The sequence below is a fragment of the Pleurodeles waltl genome, chromosome 11 (assembly GCF_031143425.1).
Source record: "Pleurodeles waltl isolate 20211129_DDA chromosome 11, aPleWal1.hap1.20221129, whole genome shotgun sequence".
Classification (NCBI taxonomy): Eukaryota; Metazoa; Chordata; class Amphibia; order Caudata; family Salamandridae; genus Pleurodeles; species Pleurodeles waltl.
In genome coordinates this window covers 903,883,610-903,900,661 of record NC_090450.1, presented here as the reverse complement: position 1 = coordinate 903,900,661, position 17,052 = coordinate 903,883,610, and the positions used below count along the sequence as shown (strand labels likewise).

Genomic DNA, 17,052 nt, shown 5'->3' with positions numbered 1-17,052 from the left:
TACTCTTCCTTCTTTCTGCTCTTCACCTCATCTCACTAAGGAGGAGCAGGGATTACTAGCTCTGCTAGCAGCCTTCCCTCTGTCACAGTTGAAGGTATGCAGAATGTTTGCCATGACACATGATGATGATGATGATGATGCAGACTAACTGCTCCTCGCTCACCATATTGAGAATCGGCTGTTCTGACTTTATACAATGTCAGTGAAATGGTTACAAGTCCAGCGACTAAGCTAGTCTCAAAGTTACCTATTGAAACTAAGGCATTCATATGCTTAAATGATTCCCTGTCTTCGAAGTGGGAGTCCTACTGTATCGTTAAAAAGCACTGCAATGATAAAGATAGCCTGGAAAGGCCGTAAGACCTTCAGTTTAGTAACATATCTTTGTCATTTAAAAAAAGAGATAAACTTTAAGCTCCAAGCAATCAAGTTCTATCACCCACTAGAACTCTCCTCCGAGTGGCTTCTGTCCCTCAGATTTTCTACCGCAAGTCTGTGAGGAAGTCTCCACTGAGCTCTGCTCAGTTAAATATTTCCAGTGCTAACAGAGAGGATACTCATACTAACTTGATATTACTAATTACCAGCTGCTTCAGATTTGACAATGTAAGAGCAAGAAAAAGAAAGGTCTTTTTAGACCTTGTGGGACCTGAAAAGGCAAGAAAAGGCTTAATTCAGAAGATCAGCACAAATGTTGCATTTACTGCCTTTATCCATCTCACAAAGTGAAGGATTGCACAGTAGTCATACATTTTCTTCTAAAATCCTGAAGGACAAAGAGGGAAGGTTATTGCTGTGGCTTGATAAGCTTAAAGCTAAGAAGGACTCTGTTTCTGAGGACTACAGTGAGGATTCTTCATCCTCCTCCAGGAAAGTAAAAAAAAAAAGGGATAGATGAGAAGCTCATTTTCCTCTTGAGCCTCACATACAATCTATTAAAAATACCCACCATGGGTCTTGCAAGGAGTGAAGTACTTCAGAAAAAAATCATAAGGAACATATTCCCTAGAAAAACATTCGAAAATGCACAAGGGTCTTACTTTCTCTTCAGAAAAGCCCAAAAAATCAAGGTCTGTGCCCTCTACTCCTCCACCTCAGATTTACCATAAATTCAAGAAACTGTCATTGGTATCATCGACAGAGAGATCGTCGACAAGCCCACCACCATCATTGAAGAAATCGTCTTCTAGGCCTTTGACAGCGAAAGTACCTATGCCGTTGCCGACCACATCATCGATGATACATTCTACAGCGCCCATCCCGTTAATGGTAAAACTAGTATCTGCCTTGTTGACGGCGACAACAACATTGACGACAAAATTAATCCAAGTGGCAGCAATGGTGAAACTGCTGTTGACAACCTTCACGACGATCTCATCGATGGGAGGGGGAATTCTAGGAAAGATCAAAAGAGATGGGAAAAACGCAATACCTAATGCCAGAACATACATCACCCAGCAAAGTCTCACCCTTACCACCCAATCATCTCCTGGATGAGGATGATTCAGAGGATGACTGTCCTTTTGGGGTTGCATGCAGTCCCGTCATAACTGCATGTTAAATACCAGCAAAACTATGATGATGAGGAAGAAGGCTACTATGGCCAAGACTGTTATCCCCTCAACAAGAGGTTTTACATTACCACGGCCAGTTTCAACCATATCCACAGTATCAGGAGGACGTGATATGCCTACCAACATCATTGGTTTCAGACTTTCAACTGATGATGGTGGACTACCGCAAACGTTTTTCTCCTACTTCACTTTAACCCAGATAGGCGATTCCACCTCAGAAGACTCTTCCAGTGCAACCTTATACCCCACAAATCTTGTGAAAATCACCATCATCCGCCTCCACAAGACATACACCACAGCTTCAGACAGTGCCTCTTTGTGATACCTCATCTCCAGATGATGAAAAGGAAGAGGGAGAATTTTATGTTCACCCTGAGTGGGATTATTACTTTATATCACCATAATCCCCAACACCAATAACCACGGATTCACCCCTAAGGATATAGGAAGTTTCCACAATGTGGTGGAGAGAGCCGCAAAGAGATTTGCTCTTCTCAGGACACCGAAGCAGACTTGATTGCTTCTTATATGACTTAAGGAAACATTCAGGAAGAACGTCAAGGCTATACCCATCATGTATTACATCTGGGAAGAGGGGATTAAGACCATGAAAATCCAGCCACAGTAGCTGCAGTATTGCCACGCTTGGACAAAAAATATAAAGCACCTGAGGATTCTCATGCCTGCCTCATCGGGCATCCAAAACCTGACTCTGTGATCACACAGGTGGCCCAGCGCAGTTCCAAAAATCCATCTTCACCAATCTCAGCACTCTTGATAAGGAAGGTAGGCGCCTGGACAACATTGGCACTCTCAGTGCAAGAAGCAAACTCTTTGGCTTTGGTTGGGCGATATGGCCACTAAATGTGGTTGAATATTGCACCATATCTTGACTGTCTCCCTTATGAAGTGAGAGCCCAAGCCGCACCCTTTGCGGTTTTCTTAAGGCAGGAAAAATACTAAGGGCCTGTTTTTGATGTTGGCGATAATGGGTCCACCGCCACTTTTTAGGTGGAAACCCTGTCCACCGGCTTAGTGGTCTGCCCTCCCTAATGAGATGTTGGCTTTCCCATAGTCTATAACCCACCCAAGTCCTGCTTACACCGTCAAGAATTCCGATTCAACGTCACAGGAAAGAGTGCCCGGCAGCGGGGCTCCAGCCACACTTACCGCCCTGCAGATTTGGAAATGCCTTAACACCAAGCAAAATGTGTCAGTCCGACCTCCAATTCTGACTTGGTGGGTCATATTTTTTCCACTTCCATTTCCAACTGGACATGACTGGACAACACCCTCCATCGTTGCTGCCACTGGACCACGGAGAAAACATGATCCACCCGTCACTGGACATGAAGGTAGGAAATCCACATTGGCTGTGTACGTTGTGCGGGTCACAGAACATGAGCTCGGGACCACTGGAGCTATATACATGTCACAGTAATGTTTTTTGATTACTGTGACATGCATATGTCGGGGGCACAAGTAGGTCAGACACGAATGGGCACATACTGGTAGACATTGCATATCGCCCACATACACAAATGTCATTTTGGTGTCAGTATTCATTGGCAAATGAACGCTGACACCACAATGACAGTACAATCACACCTATCAACTGTGTCCATGTGTGCACATTGCAAGGGGACCTGTACCTGTCATGTTGTGCTTCAAGTTGTGTGGGTGAGTCAGTACGAGTATGTGTGTGTGCAATGCGTTTGGCTAGTTGAGGTGGAGGGAGCTGGAGTGGGTGCTGTGGTTGCGTCAGTATGTGTGCCACTTTCATATGCATTGATGTTATGTATGATGGTATGCATACACATTTTTAACAAACTCAGTCTTACGTTGAATCGGCAAAAATCAGCTCCCCAACCGTCCAAAAGAATACCATTCTTAAGGACTACTCTAGATATAGTGCTCAACAAAGCATATCTCACACCAAAAAGACAGACAATATTGCTTCTTTTGACACAACTAGTGCAAAGAAAAAAGTCACTTTCTGTTTGCCTCTACAAATCCCTGCTAGGGATGATGTCCTTTTTCATTCCCTTAGTGCCATTCTTCTGACTGGGAATGTGACAGCTGCAAGAGGAGCTGAAGAGGAAATGGATTCAAACAAAAGTCTCTTTTGAAGCTGGCGATAGTCAAGCTCTGCCCTGGAAGACTTGAGAGAGGAATCTCTCCATAGATCTGGCATTAATACACTGGACGTCTCCATTGGTCATCACCACAGACACCTCCTTAGAGGGTTGGGGAGCTCTTCTGCAGGACCTGCAAGTCAGCGGCAAATGGGAGCAGTGAAGGCTACTTCTTCACATCAATCTACTAGAACCCAAGGCAGTACATCTACCCTTGCAAGCCTTTCTGCCCAGGATATGAAACTCTGCAGTGCTAATCCGCACAGACAACTGCACAACCATTATCATCAGACAAGGTGGCACAAGGTCTCAAGTGCTGTCCCAAGAAGCGCAAAAAATTTAGGAATGGTCAATCTGTCACCAGGTGAATCTGAAGGCAGAACAAATCCCAGGGAAGCAGACTGTCAAAGCGGACATTCTGAGCAGGATCAGAAGTGCTTGCCGCGAACGGGATATAGTTCAGGACATCCTGGAGGACATTTTTCATCAGTGGGGCACACTGAATCTAGACCTGTTCGCAACATCCCAGAACTGTAAACGATGGCTCTGCGCAAACTGGCATCCGTAACCAGGGTCTTGGGGAATATGTTTTTGAGTGCATGGTCTGGAATCTTTACCTACGCTTTTCCTCCGATTCTTCTCCTCCCAGGCGTTCTCATGAAGATGAAAGTAGAACCCTGCAGAATCAGTCTTATAGCTCTGAGGTGGCCACAGCAGCATTGGTTCATCGAGTTAAGCTCTCCTATCAGAGAGCCAGCACATCCAACTGCAATCACTTCCGTCTCTACTGACAGTAAACCAGGACCAAGTACTGCAGCCGGATCCCAAATCCTTGCACTTGTCAGCCTGGCTACTGAATTCAGTGCATTTGCGCATCAGAATATCCCATGAGAATGAGGGATATCTTAGCCAGAGCTTGTGCTGATAGTACAAATAAGATTTACAATCTTAAATGAAGCAGTTTTGCATTGGTGTCAATGGTCCAACGTACACCCAGTGTCATCTGCACCAGAAGAAATCCTTCCATATCTCCTCCATTTGGCACAAATGGATCTCGCTCAGGCTTCCATTAAAGTTCTCCTAGCAGCCATATCACTCTTCAGAAGATCAGCGGCATCACCATTGTTATGCTCTAGCAGACTCATCAAACAATTCCTCAAGGGTCTATTTAGGGTCTTCCCGACAGTGAGGTGCCCTCCTCAACTCTGGCAATTAAACACTGTATTTTCCCAATTAATGAACGATCCATTTGAGCCTATTAATAAAGCGGACATTAAATTTCTGTCTTGGAAACTGGCTCTCCTCTTGGATTAACATCAGCAAGGTGGGTTAGTGAGGTACAGGCTCTCGCCATCCAAGAACCTTTCCTACAATTCAGAAACATAATAGTGATTCTGCAAACAAATCCCAAATTAATTACAAAAGTTCCATTGGACTTCCACTTAAATTAACCGATAATTGTAAACACTTTTTCCCCAGATCTTAACACTGCAGCACAAAGGGCATTACATTCTTTTGATGTCAAGTGATGTATAAAATGTTTCCTTAACAGAATAAAACACTTCCCCAAATCCAACCAATTACTAATGGCATACATTGCTTCTAGAAGGGGTTATCCACTCTCGAAACCAAGCATAGCAAGATGGATATCTAATGCCATATAATTTTGTCACCTGGGGTGCCACGGGAAACAAGAGTGTAAGCTAATTCGACCAGACGTATATCAACTTTGATAGCGTTGTTTGCCAATGTATCTATCCAAGATATCTGCAGGGCAGTGACTGGTAAAAATAGACAAACATTTACACAGCACTACTGCTTAGAGTCCACAATTTGCAGAGATGCAGCAGTGGTCCAAGCGGTATTGCATCATCGTTTCCATAAAGGTGAGTGATACCCACCATCCTCTAATGCGTTATGCATATTTTACATTGTTTATATATGTATAATTGAATATCTATATTACCTACTGGTGGTTGCCAGTAGCTAGTTATAGCTAGAACTTAGTTTCCATTGAAAAAGCTTTCTTTGCCTATATCTTTGGCACTGCTTGACGAATCTTCACAAAATGTTCCCAAAAAAGTGCTCCCTATTGTGCATTGGAAGTTTCGGGGTGATCCATCAAGTGAAAGGGGGGGTAAAAGCAAATGTACATTTCCCATGTTAATTCCCGTAGACTCCTTAGATATGCCTGCAGCCCGCACCGCTGGATGGAATCACACCAAATCAGGCAGAAAGGTAGCTCTTGGTCCTCAGATGAGCCTTTTACTTATGTGGTGTAAATCCATTCAGTAGTTTAGGAGAATTTGAAGGAAATCCAAGTTTAGCCATCTAGGGTGGCAGCGACTTCTTGAATACTGACGATCTCGACATCTGGTTGACGGCCAACACTTCAACCAGGAAGTGTTGGCAGCCGTTTTGAGACTGCTTCAGCTGAGTATAAAAAAATAAATGTAAAAAAAAAAGGGGCAGAGTACCTTCACCCTACCCAACTAGCCTTGGTGCAGGAGTCCCCCAGGGACCGCGAAGGCTAAAAACCATTTTTTTTAAATGTGGCAAAAATCACAACTATTTGTGAATTTTGCTCTGGTTTAAAAAAGAAAAAAAAAAGGCAAGCGCGGTCTCCGTGCTTCCTTTTATTTTTGCCCCCAGGCGCATCAGGTCCCGGGGGCATTGCCAGAAAATAGAAAGAGGGTGCATGGGCCCCCTCCTAGGGCTTATCAAAGCCCCGGGTACTGCCATGTCCCTGGGGCACTGCTAATTAAGTATGCAGGGGGTGCCCATGTGGCACCCCCTCCCCAGGGATTGCCACATCCCCGGTGCAAAGGTTTATAAATTAATGTGACGGGGCCTGCGAGGCCCCCACGCAGCCCAGGGGACCGCCACCTCCTTAGGGCACTGAAGCATATGTATGCAAACGAGGGTGCTTGGCCCGCCCACACCCCAGGGATCTTAAATTAATGCAGAGGGGCCTGTGTGGGCCACTTGCAGCCCCTGGGGCCGCCACCTCCCCCAGGCATTTTATGATGTGGGCCTTGTGCCCCCCCACTCATCCCAGGGACCGCCACCTGCCCAGGGCAATAGACTACCAACTATGCTGGGGCCAGACATCCCCTCCGCAGCTCTGAGTAACGCCAACTCCCCGGGGCCGCGTGGACCCCCGTGCCCTGGGACCAAATCCCCCTCATAGTACCCACAAAGCAAAAGCAAACAAAACTCTGTTTTCTGCAAGAGGGACCTGTCAAACAGCTCTGTTTGCAGAATGCAGATTTTTCCTCAGTTTCCCTGGACGCAAATATTCTTCCTCGCCATGCACTGCTAATTACCCCTCAAATTACAGCGCTCATGACATCTTTGATAATATCAGTGTAATATTCGTAGTAAACTTTTCACAAACTAAATATTCATGGCGGGGACACAAATTATGGTTACCTTAGGGCATAAGTTATAGTTACTTGAGATAACTCTAACTACAACAGGTGTATATTTATGGTTTTGTAGTTTAAAATGTGAGCCTTACTATAATTCCCTGTAACCTTTTTTTTTTTTTAAGTGAATTTCAATGTTTTTTTAAATTATTTTTCCTCAGTATACCATCCTTGTAACCTTTGTTTTTTTCAGTGTGTGTGTGTTTGCGCACGCGTGTGTGTGTGTACAAATGTATTTTAATGTTCATGCAAAAAATGTGCTATTCAACTGCTATTTTATCTGTTTTAAATATGTGAATCTATGAAAATCCAATACTGGAGTAAGAAAATAAGTTACCTGTAATGGTAGTTCTCCAGTATTGGTATATTTCATAGACTATTATACAACCCACTCTTTTGCCCTGAGAGGCCCACCTTTTCTTTCATGTGGTACACATGCTTTTAAAGGACAGAAGCCTCACAGAGGAGTGTTTTAGAGGGTGATACAACCTGAATAGTTGTAGCTTAAAGTTTAGTCAATTTTTTTTAATTACACATGTTACGAAACTGAAGGTCTTATGGTCTCTCCAGGCCATCTTTATAATTGCACTGCTTTTTAATGGTACTGTGGGATTTCCACTTCAGTGATGGGGAATGATTCAAGCATGTGAATCTATGAAAGATGCAATACTGGAGAACTACAGTGACAGGTAGGTAACCTATTTTCTTCCTGACAGGGCACCATATGCCTGAAAGTTTGGTGGTAGAGCATCGACAAATATAGTTTCTCCTAATGCTTTTCCAACCAGTAATCTGGGTAGAAAATCGAAATGTATTGATGCCTTTGGAAAGAGAATGTTGTCTTTGGATAGTATTGCATTAAGATCCTTGAACATTGTGTCCTTCTGGTCAGGTACACCCATGTTCTGAGACCTGGCCAGTAAGATTTTGCCGGTCATCCCTGAAGCCCACAGCTCAAACGATATATGATGACCAGGACAGTACAAAGAGTGTCTTTCTTGCTGGCTTGGACACCGCATAGCATGTTGGCAGAGCTGTTGGCAGATGTTTAGCATTTAGAAGGCATGTTTAGACCCAATCCACAGGTTTCTAGCAGATGTGCTGTCATGCCTTATTGGCAAAGCCTTTGATGGCTCTAGATTGTTTGGAGAAAAGGCTTATTTGGTGCTTTAACTATTTAAGGACAGTCATGCCACAGCACGAAAACTGGGACTGTTATTTCCAGCAAGCAGGTTTGCCATCCATGCATGAAATTTAGGAGTTCCTGCAGGGGACTGACTTGCAAACATTGCCAGCCCTCACATACTGTGCAGAAACACTAGATCCATTAATTTTGGAGCAGAGGCCAATTACACCTGCGAGGACAGCTTTTCTTTGAGTCTTTTTTCTGTGCTGGGGTAGTTGGTAGGCATCTTTAACTTGCCCTCTGACAGTATAAGACAGGATGCCTTATTTTCTCTACGACTAGAGATCTGTCACTTTGCGCAGTTGGGTCTTTTTTTCAAGATCTGCCTTTCATTTCTTCTCCATCCTATTTTCCGCACACGTCATAGTGATTGTCAGCCGACTATACCGCCGTCATTCTGGGAGAAGTCCATTTTTTGCTGACCAAGGGAGCCATACAGCGGTTGGCAGCTTTAGAGGAAGTAAAGGGTGTTCTCTCCCTCATACTGAAGAATGACAGAAGCTTTGGGCCTATGTCGGACCTCAGCCATTGAATACCTTTCTGCATTTTCAGATTTAGATTTTTGGTAAATTCAAAATGCACACCCTAGCTCAAATTAAGTTTGCACTGGGCCCAGGAGACTTGACGTGTCCCTGGACTTGCAGGACACACAACTTTATATACCTGTTGTGCAGTCTGCCAGACATTATCTGTGATTTACGTTTGGATCGGAACACTTCCAATTTGCCAGACTCCTCTTTGCTCTCACCAAAGGCCCTTGGGTGCTCACAAAAGTGATGGCAGTACTTGCTTCTCACATGTGTTCCTATACCTCCACGACCAGCTCCTTCAGGCAGGCTTGCTTAGTCAGTTGTCGACCACCACCAGACTGTAACTTTAATCTTAACATCTTTTTTGCTCGAAATCTCACTGGGCCCAATGCAGAATATCTCTTCATTGGAGTTTTCTTAGACAAGGCCTTATCTTTGCCACAAAGAGTCTAGGACATTAAGGATATGATCCAGATATTTTGGCTGGGTCTCGATGAAAATAGCTCTGAGGCTTCCTAGACTTCTATCCTCATGTTTCCTCCTTGTCCCATACACCAGATTGCATATGCTGACACTGCAGTCAAACCTCAGGTTTCATTGAGCCCAACATCAGGGCTGCCTCTATGACTCCATCCAGGTCTCAGAGGACATTGCTCATGATCTTCTGTTGTGGCAGATAAGCTCCAGCCTGACACTCACCAGACCATTCTTTGTTCCCTAACCAGACATCATGGTTGTGACTGATGCATCACTACTGGATTGGGGAGGTTGGGGGTCACCTGGGGGAGGTGAAGAGCAGAGGCCTCTGGTCTCTGGCAGAAGGCCAGTTCCAAGTCAGGCTTTGGGAGTATTGAATGATCTATCTTACCTTGAAAGCTTTCCTGCCATCCATTAAATGGAGACTCGTACTGTTCTGCCACGGACAACACAAATCTCTATATAGTACTGCAACAAGCAGGGTATGTGGGGTCATGGATCCTGTGCTATGAGGCCATATACCTCTGGAGGTGGTTGAATCAGCAGAATAACTTTCTGGTAACCACCGCCTAGCATGGTCTCTGAATTCCACAGTAGACTATCTGAGCAGATGTCGGCTGACGGTTCACAAGTGGCATCTACAGCTTGAGGAGGCAAGAGACATCTTTGATAAGTGGAGCATCACTTGATTTGCCCCCATTGAATATGTTGTATCAAAACTACTGCACACAAGTTTCCTTCAAGGACTACACTGAACGACTGCAGTGGGACATATGCGCTCCCACCTCTGCCTCGGGCTCAGAGGAAGTCAGGACAGATGCACCACGAGTCATATTAGTAGCCCTGTTATAGAGCCAGACGCGTATGGTACCCAGAGCTCATATTCTTGCAATTAGGCTACCACTTTGCAAGGAACTTCTGTCTCAGCAGCAGATTAGAATCCTTCAAGAGGCACTGCAACTTACACTCCAAGTGTTTAGATCTAGCAGCCACAGTTAAATGTGTTCGATCTTCTAGCCACATTATTTGATGTTATCCATGCTACCTGATGCCCTTTGACAAAGTCCATTTGTGCCTGGTGTAGAGAGAAATTGCCTCATTTGGCACTTGTCATACTGGTCCACTTTAGGCCAAACATCAGCTGTTTTATTGTTTGTTCGACTGTTGGCACAGCAAGGCCTTCTTTTGGGCATGATTAAGGGTTATAGGGTGGCCCTTTTGCTATTTTTGAATTTACCCTTATCAACCCTCTTGATTTAAATCACCTGTTGTGATTAGTGTTTTTTCAAGAGTCCACCTGTCATTTGGGAATTGAATTTAGTGTTGACATATCTTTTGTGCACATCCTTTGAGCCAGAACATAGCGACTACAGGTGCTCACTGGGAATACTGAAGCTCAAAACTGTTTTCCTTACTTTTATTACCTCTGCGTTCTGCATAAGTAAATATCGGGCACTCGGTGCAACTACTCTCAAACATTTTCTTTGTGGACAGATTGGTACTAAGGCCCCAGACAGACTTTGTGTCCAAAATTGTAACAGCTTTTCACATTGGCCAATCTATTACTCTTTGAGCATTTTTTGTGTCACATCACCCTTTGGTGGAGAAGAGGTTTTATTGGCTCAACTCTAAATGGACCTTAGGTTTATACATTGCACATAAGAACATTGTGTGAGTGGTTAGACCTTTTTGTGGTTCTCTTATGCAAAACAAAGGAAATCAGTGCAGAAAAGGACTATGTCAATATGGATAGTCCCTGGAGTCCATATCTGCTACGTGCTAATGAAGAAGCAACATGAAGACCTTTGGGCTCATTTGACAAGGGCCAAGGCTGCTACAGAGACATTGACAAGGGAGTTGCCGGTTCTGGACATCTGCCAGTCTGTTATGTGGGTATCGATGCACATGTTCACGAAACACTACTGTCTTAACAGTCAGGTCCTTGTCTGAGCCCACTCCTCAGACCCTCCACATTTGGGAGTTACTGCTCTGGTATCTATTCTGAAGGTGGGGCATCTACAGTTATAGAGTATCCATCAGAAGGACATACTACTTACTTTTAGTAATGCTGTTTGTGGTGGATACTCTTATCTAACCGGTGATTGCTCACTCCCCATCTACCTTCCTGTTTTGCAGAGTGAATTCCTAATCATAATGAGGTTGCTACACCAATATGTCACTGCCGGGCCAGTATAGAGTCAGCACTAAACCACATGGCTCCACCTGTTGACTCACAGGAGCATTGATGTGAACTTCTCCAAATCCATCTGGTGCCTAGAGTATTCTATTAGTGAGGAGTCTGCAGAAAAACAGAATACCTAGCAGAAAGAGTTGGTGAAGTAAGAGCTTGCTTTTTCTTTACCCTAATGCTAACTGTCTTTGTTGTGTGCAAATACACCTAGACAAAAGTAATTTTGAACACTGCTTTGTAACTTGAATTTATAAAATATGACTGATTTCTACCTCCATTTTAAAAAAGGAATTGAACATGTCAAAATATATGTTCTGTTTGCATTAATGGTCCTTGTTATTATTTGTTGAATCATCTTTCAGATTGTGGAATCATGCAGAGTTGGAATATGTAAACCAGACCCTCGGATCTACCAGCTTTGCTTGGACCGCCTCGGTGTACATTCAAAGGAATCTATCTTTTTAGATGATGTGGGACAAAATCTAAAAGCTGCTGCCCAACTTGGATTTACTACAGTGAAGGTACAGAGCTAGCAAGTGTTGTAGCAAAGGCAGGGTCCATGTATATAATAGAACTTGAATTTAAAATATATTTCATTTCACTGTATTGTTTTAAAATAAAACAGCTTGGTCAATATTGCCTCCACTCTGTTAATGCTGGGTACTGACAATTTAGGTTAAGTAAATAGATGGGGGGGGTGAGAGCCTGAATTGAGCTTAGAGCCTATTAAGGCAGTGGCTCAAAAACATTTATGGGTGTTCCAAAATTATAAAGTCACATTTTTCTGATGATCTTAATGCTTTAAATATATATTTCCTTTTCCATGAGTTTTTGGGTGATTCTTATGGCATGCATGAGCATTCCTTTTTTAAAATCTTTATTCTTAGTCTTTCAAAAAACAAATATAGCTTGTGTCAATTGACATAAAGCACAGACATGTATTATCTTTGAGCATTATTTCACTTTGTTTTTCTTCAAACATTTGTATTGTTTTTGTAGCTTGTTAATTTAGGTTCCTCTCCTCCTCCTATAACTAAATAAACACAACATGTGGCTGTCGTTGCAGTATTCACCACTGGCTAACACATGCTCTTTCCCAAAGAGTGAGTTGTCTGACTTCTGTGTCTGCTCTGGATTGTTGAAGGGTTATTTATTGATAGAAGCTGAAGGATGCTCCATTTCTGAGTAGCTGTGATAAGAAGAATGTTTTGTCACAAAAATAGGTTTCCAGCAGACTGTGGCACAGGACCAAGGAGCATGCAAACTTTAATTCCAGTTTGTTTATCCTTTGCATTTTCACAGATTTCGCCCCCCCTCCCTCCGCCCCCCCCAAACTGTGTATACGTGGTTGCTAGTTCTAAACTGAATTGTTCCAAGTATGGAGTTGATACAGCTATCCCTAATGTAATGGATGTATGTTTTCCACAAAGAGATACTGATTATTGGTAAAACCTCTTGATAATCTGTCTCCATGGTGATCTTTTGAAAATAGGTGGATGGTCCAGAAAGAGCTCTTAAGGAGCTACAAGAACACTTGGGTTTCCCATTGCAAGAATTGGTCCCAAACACTCGCATGGTGAGAAAAACGATGGAAATCAATACTGAGTCCCTGAAGAAGTACCTGGAAAAACATTTAGTTAGTGAAACATCAGGTATTTGAGACTTGTACTGTGTTTAAGTAGTTTTTGCATCAAAATCTGTTTCACAACTGTCTAAAATTCAATTTTGTCCAGAATAATGTAATTTGAAGACACAGAAGAAGGCCCTGTTATTTTGTGTTTTAAATTATGTGAATTCAGTAAAACCCCTTCCCAGTTATGATTTAATAATCTGTCTACTTTTGCCACAGAAATTCAGGATTCAGCAAGAACTTGCCTCATGTAAGCTAAGAACTGTATAACAGCTTTCTCTTCTCTTTGAAGGGTCTGACACTGTGGTCATCAAGGAGCTCTCGCTCTTTTTGACCTACTGTTTTGTTGGATTCTTAATGTAAGCCTGGTGAAAGTCAATGGGCCTTAGTCTTTTGTTGACGGCCAGGTGAAGCCAAGCTCCCTGGCTTGTTGTACTAGATTAAAGGGCTCACTTCTGCGTCTTCCTGCTCAGGCATTATGGTTTCTTCATTAACAATCTTGGTTTTTTTGCAAACCGTATGTTTTTTGTAGGTCCGGTTTGTCTGCTTGGCCTATTGCTTACCAGTTTTTCAACAAGCCATTGCAGCTGTGGCTGTGACTGGGGTAGGAACCAATATTCCTTTGCTTCAGTTACAGGAATCTATTTACTATAATGTGTACATATATATATATATATATATATATATGTATTCAAGAGAACTGGTGCATTATAATTGCACACCAAGGGCTGCACATCATCCAAAGACAGGCTCGTAAAAATAGTGAAAGACCACTAACGAGTAATTTCATCGGCTGCTATTTATTGAAAAGAATTTAAATGCAGGTAAAGTCGACCCGCAAAAAGTGGTACATAGGCACAAAAAGAAAATCAATAATGTGCCCACCATAAACAAACAAACACACGCGGTCCCAACCAAATGTCTACGCGTTTCGGCCGAAGCCTTCAACAGGACATTGGCAACCATTTTTACACTCAACTGTTTAAACCATATGGTCCTTCTTTGTTGTTAACTGCATGACTCAAGAGAAGTACAAACAGAGCGGCCATTTTGTAACGTGGCAATTCTAAGTTTGAAAATAAGAGACTGCTAATCCTGTGCTCTGATTGGGATAAAGCCTTCAAATATGACATTATATATTTCTTTCATATTGTACTGCAATATCACATATATGGTCTGGTCGCCTATAAATATATAAAAAGTAATTATAATCACAATTGATGATTGTTAAATATAAGGAAAGGAATATCCTATATATGAGGTTTTTTCTCTTTTTCTCTTCCTTTTTCCATTTTACTCTTAATATCAACATATTCTCAATTTTTTACCTAATAGTTTTAAAAGCCTGATATATAAATAAATAAATATATAAATATATATATTGTCAATTAATTACAATATATTCAATCTATATACAAGCTATAAATAGGTGACTAAATAGATAGAATACATTCAATCAATTCTAAGAGGAAGATACCAATAAAAATCATGTCCAGGACGGATAAATATATAGATAGATATTAATAACCAAAATTCTGTACAATTTATATAAATATCTCCATTACTATTAATAACAATATCAAATTTCATTTTAAATAGATCATAATACAATTCATTAGATGAATCCTAATCCTCTGAATATTAATATATTGTAAAATGGAAAAAAGTTAATATATCCATATCATAGGCAAACCTATCATTAATTAGAAAATTGCAAACAAACCCAACAAATTCAGCAACAGGAAAATATATATACACACCGCTAGCCTCCCCCAGGGGCATATATTACAGTATAAAGATAAATTAGATGAGTGTAACATCCTAAAGTGAATTAAAATATAAAAATTAAAATAACAAAATAAACTAAATTACAGTCCGGAAATGTCATAGACCAATAAAGGATCCTAAAAAGCAATATTTGAAAAATCAAATGAATTTCATATTTTCTGCTAGAAAAAAAAAAATATATATATATAAAAAGAGATCAAAAGTCTCACAGATGGACATGAAGCTCTGCATCCAAATTGTGACCCCAGGGGTGTTCTGTACCTAAAAGTAAAATCATTTTCGACTCAATTTGTCTCAAATGCGCAGTTCTGTTCCCTCCCCGGGGATGGTCAGCAATGGTTTTAACACCATAGAATATTAAAGAGCTGCAATTACCTTCATGTACATCCCAAAAATGTTTAGCTAAGGGGTAAGATGGATCATGATTCTTAATAGCTCTAAGATGTTGTAAGAACCTGACTTTCAATTTGTGAATGGTACTGCCTACATATTTTTTGTGACAACCACATTCAATGACATATACGACGTATTCAGTTTCGCATGTGATACGATCTATTATATCATAGATTTTCCCTTCAAAGGTAGTATATGTGTGGGTGTTTTGTTCATATAAACAGGATTTACAATGTCCACATTTCCAAAAGCCCAGACTTTTCTTAGCTAGCCAAGACACATTAGCTTTGGGACTCTGAAATAAGCTTCTGGTGAGATGGTCACCCAATGATTGAGTTTTACGATATGTAATATGTGGATGAGGACCTATACTGTCCTTTATGGCAGAATCATGTCTTAAAATATGCCAATTTTTCTGTATGATGTTATTTAAATGTGAATGTTGGGAATTGAATTCCAGAAACAATCTAGGTGACGATCCCTCATTTTGATCTTGATTATTGATACTACCAGATTTAAAGAGCAGTTTTTCTCTGGACATACTCAAGACCCTCAAATGGGCATCTTTGAGAATCTTCAAGGTGTACCCTCTCTCCAGAAATCTCTGAGTCATAGTGACAATTTCAGTATTGAAGCATTCATCGTTAGAACAAATTCTACGAGCCCGTAGGAATTGACTATATGGAATGCTCCATTTCAAAGCTTTTGGATGGCCGCTATTACCATGCAAGATGGAGTTGCAGGCTGTTGGTTTGCGGAAGATGGTTGTCTGTAAACCATCCTTTTGTACAGAAATCTGGACATCAAGAAATTCTATAGTTTGGGCACTATATTTTAAATCTAAATGGATGTTAAACTCATTGTTGTTCAAAATGCTGACATATTGTTTGAGGGAACCTTCATCACCATCCCAAATAAGAAAAAGATCATCAATATATCTGACCCATAGTATCACTTGTTCCATATATTTACTATTGGAGTCAGACCAAGCTATCTCCTTCTCCCACCAGCCCATATAAAGGTTAGCGTACGTGGGAGCAAATGAAGCTCCCATTGCAGTCCCTTGTTTTTGCAGATAATATTGATTATCAAATAAAAAGGCATTGTGGGTGAGACAGAATCTTAACATGCTAACTAGCATGTTGGTGTGTTGAAGGAATTCAATTTTGCGAGTACCCAAAAAATGACAATATGCTTGAATACCATACTGATGTTTGATAGAGGTATAGAGTGCAGTCACATCCATGGTTACCAATAAATAATTGGATTGCCATGGAACATTGTGAATCTTAGCTAAAAAATCATTGGTGTCTCGAAGATAAGAGGGTAATTCAGTGACAAAAGGACATAGGAAGAGGTCCAAAAAGCATGAAGTATTTTCTAATAGAGATGAATTCATGCTAACTATAGGTCGACCAGGGGGATGTTTTACATTTTTATGAATTTTTGGTAGAAAATAAATGCAGGGAGTTCTAGGAAACATGACTTTGAGATAAAGGTATTCACTTTGGTCAATTAAATCATCAGTGTGCCAGCTATCAAGCATCTCCCAGTAGATGGTTTGATATTCATTGGTAGGATTTGTAGTTAGTTTTTGATAATGCTGTTTGTTGGACAGTTGATGGTTAGCCTCCTTCATATAGCTATTAATATCCATAATTACAATATTCCCTCCTTTATCGGAGGGTTTGATGACAATTGTATTATTGGATTTGAGCTC

The 17,052-nt window shown here is 41.5% G+C and overlaps 1 protein-coding gene across 3 annotated transcripts in view; it reads left to right on the top strand.

Annotated features, from left to right (window-relative positions):
- ACAD10 (acyl-CoA dehydrogenase family member 10) overlaps positions 1-17,052 on the top strand; it is a 363,878-nt gene that overhangs the window by 100,885 nt on the left and 245,941 nt on the right. For all 3 annotated transcript variants that reach the window (XM_069214832.1, XM_069214834.1, XM_069214833.1), the window contains 2 exons: positions 11,884-12,042; positions 13,014-13,173. In XM_069214832.1, the coding sequence (XP_069070933.1) occupies positions 11,884-12,042; positions 13,014-13,173 (319 nt within the window). The remainder of the gene's footprint in view (positions 1-11,883; positions 12,043-13,013; positions 13,174-17,052) is intronic.